At 46.1% G+C, this 5,797-nt stretch overlaps 1 protein-coding gene across 1 annotated transcript; it reads right to left on the reverse strand.

The window, feature by feature from the left end:
- Nucleotides 1-463: 463 nt before the first annotated feature.
- On the reverse strand, nucleotides 464-1,900 carry MAGEH1 (MAGE family member H1). Its single transcript, XM_008703189.2, has one exon. The coding sequence runs from the start codon at nucleotides 1,653-1,655 to the stop codon at nucleotides 996-998; it is 660 nt and encodes a 219-aa protein (XP_008701411.2). The 5' UTR covers nucleotides 1,656-1,900; the 3' UTR covers nucleotides 464-995.
- Nucleotides 1,901-5,797: the final 3,897 nt, after the last annotated feature.

A 5,797-nucleotide genomic window follows, 5' to 3' on the forward strand; every position in this document is an offset into this window, starting at 1 on the left:
CCCTGCAACCACCCCTCTCTCCACTGCCCTCCTCTCAAGCTGATTTAAGTGTATTATCTATTTCCACAGTACCCCATGATATTCCCTTCCCTTTGCCAATGCCCCCTCCCTCCAAGCTGGGCTAGGTATCCAAAAATACCTAATACACAGTATTTTCACAGAATGCTCTGCTGCCCCTTTCGATTCCCCCAAACTTATTTAAGCATCTCTTGGGTTCTCATAGAATCCTGGGATGCCCCCTCTTTCCTGTCCCACCCCCAAGACAGGTCACATTAGTATTTCTACATTTTTATGGCATGCCATACTCCCTATTACAGTGTTTACCACACTGCCAGTTTACATATTTGTCTCTCCTGTGTAATCTAGAACATTGTTTAGAACTGAGGGCTATGTGCCATGGGGTATCCCCAGAACCTAAACTGATGCCTCACACATAACTGGTGGTCAATAAATGAACAAGGTGTCCTCATCATTATGCTTTTATTTCGTTCTATATTGCACAGTAACTAGGTAAATTCATGGTAGTTGTCAGTTTTCTTTACACAACAGCAGAACCAAAGGTTTCATAAAGGTCAGACATAAAAGAATTCCCCTATCCTTCTCTCATACTACTGGTTATTTCAAACTTTCAGGAATAGCCTATTTCAATGGTATAAGATATGGATCAGATCACAGAATATGATGGACTCATTTTACAACGTTAGCAAAACTGTTATACTAAATCTCAATGACAGAAAAAAGAAAAAAAAATCTTTTCTGCAATCAGATCTTAATCATATTGTGACCTTAATCAGCACTATATTAAAATGTATACAATCATACAATATCCATAGCAAACGCTCTATATTGCAGTTAAACAATTAGCACTGATCACAAATACCAAATGCCCCCCCCCACTTTTCCCATCATATTCAACTCAGGACCCAGCTAATCTAAGTCTTGGGGTACCCTTGATGTTGTTTCCAACCCCCCTCAAGGGTCTGTTGCAGATTTCCCTAAGGTGCGCTGTAACCCCTAGCACCTGAATTGAGGATAGCCTCAACTTCTGCATCATCCTCGGAATCCCAATCATAATTACATGGCCAGTCCTTGGAGCATCGGTTACGCACCCTTGCCACAAAATGCATGACTTTCAGCTTGCTGGATTCCACGTGTGCTCTAGGTCCCCAGAAGAACTCATACTCCACGGGACTGCTACGCGGCACTGGCTTATAAATCAGGTACCCTCTGCGCACAAACTCCTCTGTGACGACCTTCTTTGGATCTCCAAAGATGCTGTGCTGTCGGCCAGGCTGCATCCCCAACTTTCCAAGCACTTTCCAGACCAGGGCCTCCTTGGCGCTGTTGCCCATGATGAAGATGAGGGCTAATATGGACATCAGGAGACTTTTCTTGGTGCCCTGAAAATTGCTCCGGGCTACCGAAGGCTTTTGCACTTGAGCAGTGCTGGAGGCTTCCTCAGGGGTGGTGGAGGCCTCCTCCGGAGTGCTTGGGTCTTCCTCAGGGCCACTCAGGTCGTCCTCCGGGGTACTTGGGGCCAGAGAAGAGGCCATCGGGGTCTCAGAAGCCTCTGAGGCCTGGATCTTACGGTTGTTGCGGTTCTCTTCTGCGGCCCTTGCGTTACGGCGGCGCCGACTCTTCCGACCCCGAGGCATGTCTCCTACTATGGGCTCTCGAGCCTACTGCAAATTCTAGGGAAAGATGCCTGCAGCTTCTGCAGAAAGCAACTACCTCTACCTTAAGAAGCGGCCGCCGCGGAAGCCAGCAATGTCAATAGTCTTTGTAGCAACAAACCAGACGTTCTCAGCGAGAAAGCTCACTCCCAGGGAAGCTGAAATGCATGATCAACCGCCATCTGCACTCCCTGCCTCCGTAGGCGCGCGAGAATGCTCTGCAGAACTGACTCCGCCTTTTCTGCCACGCACTCCGAACTCCAAAAAGGAAGTGGGCGTCTCCTCAGCCAAATTTCCGCTGTCAGATAGGAAAAGAAGCTCCACAAGGCAGGGGTGGGACTAGAGCAGAGATGACAGCTAGAGATTGGCAAGGGCAGGGGAATACACCAGATAAATGAATAGCATGGGATTTCTGTGTTTTTCAGTTTGGTACAAGACTTGCTCGCGGTTATTGGGAAGGAATGTGTCTCCAATACATTCTCACAGAATGCAGGATGTACATGTATGTGTGGCACGGGGTGCTAGTGGAGGGTGTGGGGAAATGGAGTTGAGGAGTGTATTCCGGAAGGAATCACATAGTCTCAGCTCTCCTTTCCTGTCTTGGCTTACACAGCACATTAATTCACCATCTTTGTTCTCAGAAATAGTTTATGTGTATACTAATTGATTCGTGGACCCATCTAGGACCCAGATAAGATGCATATGGCTGAATTGCTGGGTGATGAGGGGAGGTGGGACTGCAAAAGCAGTGAACACTGTGCAAGAGATGCAGAAGCTTTAAAATGTTCTATATTCACGGGATTATTAAGCAGGGCACTGACTAGATCAGACTTGCATTTGCAGAGCTTCACAGAGGCTGTGCAGACTGTTGTCTGGCAGGTCACTTAGGAAGCAATTTGAATATGCAGTGAGAGGAAAAGAAAGTGAGCCTTAAGGCAGTTGCCATGGGGATGGAGAGGCAGAAAGGCATTTTAAGGGTGATCATGGACAAGATTTAGGGACTGATTGGGTGGAAGAGGGGGATGGGGAGAGGGTGGTGGAAGTGCAAGTTGGCTCTGAGGTTTCTAGGCTCCAGTCCACCTGAATGCCTGATTTATTTTGGTTCCTTCATTCATTTGGTAATCCAAATATAATTCAGAGCATACTCTGAACTTTATCCACTATGGGTCTTTGCTCACTAATTCCTCTGTGTGAATTGCTTTTCCTCTCATCCCCAACTATCTAAATTCCATCTGCCTACTCACAGGCCTCTTCCTCCCTGAAGCTTGTCTTCCTGGATGAATACTGAGTCCATGTTCACTCCCCTGAGGGAGGAGTCTCTATAGCAAACACTCTGTATCTTTCTTATGTCATTCCAAACATACTATTTTGCATAACTCACTTCACCTCTCTGAGCCTCGGTTTCCTCATCTATAGTGTGTGGTTAATTAAGTGCTGTCCTCATAGGGTTGTGAGAATTAAATGAGATAACATGAAAAGCACTTATCACACAGGAGGCACAGCCTTCGCCTCTCAGGTGTTTCAAGCGGTGTGTGAGAGTGGCATTTAATAAATGCATGTTGAAGGAATACATGATGGAAAAGATATTGCACATGTGTTTAGCCGAACATTTTAAAAGCAAGCGAATATTTTATACCCTTTTGGTTGAAAGAGATTAAGTGCTTGCTTGACAGAACCTCAGATTGTAATCCCATTGAGGGAAGGGGCCCTGTCTAGCCTCTTGATGTCTCCCAGGCCTCGATAGGGTTTGTGGAACAGGGTATGGCTACCCCTAGTGAATAAGTGCCGGGGTGTGGCAGTGTGCCCCATTTGGAAAGCGGAATTGCCAGCTGAATTGCACCCAACAAGGCCCAGTCCTCTGTACCTGTGTAGAAAGGGGATGCCTGGTATAGAGTAACAAGCATTGAACTCAAACCTTGAGTTCTGGTGCACCCCGTGTTGCTTACAAGCTCTTTGACTTTAATGAGTTCACTTACCATCTCTGTCCTCTGATTTGTTCTCTGAACAAATAGGAAAAGGCTAATCTCTACGGCCTTGTCTGCCAGGCCTGTTGTCAGGCTCTCTGGATATCCAACAGTACATACCAGTGACTCTGGATGAAAGCAGGTTCCTCTGAGTTCAGGGTTTTTTTGTTTTTGTTTTTGTTTGTTTTTCTCTTTTGTTTGTCTTATGTTTGCTGTTTATGAATCTGCCTAGAGGATTGCAAAATCACCTGTATTTTTTTAAATAGCTTCTCCATCCTGATGGGATTTTATGGGAATGTAATCCAGCAAACTAATTATCTTCCCAACAGTCACCTTCTAACTGAAATTTTCTTTATACCCAGAGCCTACCAAGGTCTCCTGTTGGGGAAGACTGGCCATAAACTAATTTGGGGGCAGTGTATGTTTACTGCTGCATTGCCTTCTGCCTACCAACCAGCTGGCTGGGCTCGGGGGGGGGGCATTTTTGTCTTGGGCTTCATCTGAGTGAACCTTTGCTCCACTCCACAACAAGGACAGGGCTGCTCCCCATTGCACCCTGGGGAGATCAGAGCCTACCTGAAGCAATGCACAAACTAGAACTGTGGCTTCCAACCAATTTCCTCAAAGGAGTAATCAGGAGCAGGGTTTAGTTTGTGAGGTACACTCAGTATTCACAAAAGCTTAACAGAAATCACATTTATGTAAGACAGGCCACAGAAGTTGTTAGTCAATAAACACAGTGTATTTAATAGCCAAAATATCACCAGGCACGGTTTTAACGGAAGGAAATAATTAAACCATGCCTTGGGATATTGCGGACCACAGGTTTGTTTGGAGTAAAAAGCACGTGACAAAGGAAGGACAACTGACTTGTGAGAACCCTAGGAGTACAAAGAGAGGAGGGAAACTAACATTGTTGTGGTAGGCTATGTGCCTAAACTACCTCCAAACTGAAATCTTTACAACAACCTTCAATTACCAAGGAAGCTAGAGAAAGGTTAGCTCTCTTGCCCAAGATCATAGCGCTGCTGGTGAATGTCAATATTCGGGCCCAAGTCTTCAGATTTCCAAGCCCTGGCTTCTGCCATCACACACCTTGCAGCTGCTCCAATTGAGCGTACATTTAGTAGTTCAAGAGGGCTTGGGATGGAAGGGAGTATTCTTGCTCTCTTGGAATAGGAGCAGAAGAAAAAGAGATGAGAAAAGGGACAGGTGTGGGGAAGAGCAAAGCAGAGATCCTTAGTCACCTTACCAGGTTTTCCATGCCTGGCCCTGCCCCCTTCCGAGCTGTGTCAAGTCCAGCATGTTACTTAACCTTTCTAAGCCTCAGTTTCTCCATCTGCCAATGGGTATGCACAGTGGTGTTGTAAAGATTAAATGGAAATAACTCATGCAAGATGGGGTAGGCTGGGGTAGGCTGTCCCCCAGACTCCAAAGGTGTCCACATCCCTGTCCCTAGAACCTGTGAATATGTTACCCTATATGGCAAAAGGGAATTCTGCAGATGTGATTAAGTTAAGGGTTTTTGGATGGGGAGATTATCCTGGAATATCTGGACGGGCCCAAGGTAAATGCAAGAGTCTTTTATAAGAGGGAGACATTAGAGTTAGAGCCAGCGAAACATCTAAGGGTGGAAGCAGAGATCAAAGAGAATAGAAGATGCTACACTGCTGGCTTTGTAGACAGAGGAAGCGAGTGTGAGCCAAGGGATGTAGGAGGCCTCTAAAAGCTAGAAAAAGACAAGCAAGTGGATTCTTCCCTAGAACCTCCAGGAGGAACACAGACCTGCAGATACATTTTAGACTTCTGACCTCCAGAACTGTAAAATTGTGAATTTGGTTGTTTTCAGCCACTAAATTTGTGGTAACTTGTTACATCAGCAGAAGGAAAGTCATACACAAGGCATATGTGTATCTCATTCATAGGGAATATCTAGTGAATAAGAGCCGCTGTTGAGGTGAATGAAAGCACTGGAAGGGACTGTGGTGGGATATGCTGGGCTGGATACATTGGCAGCAATTCTTGTGGGTCTTGTACCCTGTTCTTCCCTGGGGTTGTCTACTAACCCACCCACCCCAGGCATTGTCCCGGCTCTGTGCCCAAGTGTCCATAGGCATTGCTTTCACCTGGGCAGACATTGCTATAGCCTCCTCCTGGTGT

This window comes from Ursus maritimus (genome assembly GCF_017311325.1).
Source record: "Ursus maritimus isolate PB19 chromosome X unlocalized genomic scaffold, ASM1731132v1 scaffold_X1, whole genome shotgun sequence".
NCBI classification, from domain to species: Eukaryota; Metazoa; Chordata; class Mammalia; order Carnivora; family Ursidae; genus Ursus; species Ursus maritimus.

Excerpts from the sequence above, each read along its gene's own strand:
- MAGEH1 (XM_008703189.2), bottom strand. The coding sequence starts at position 1,655 with ATGCCTCGGGGTCGGAAGAGTCGGCGCCGCCGTAACGCAAGGGCCGCA.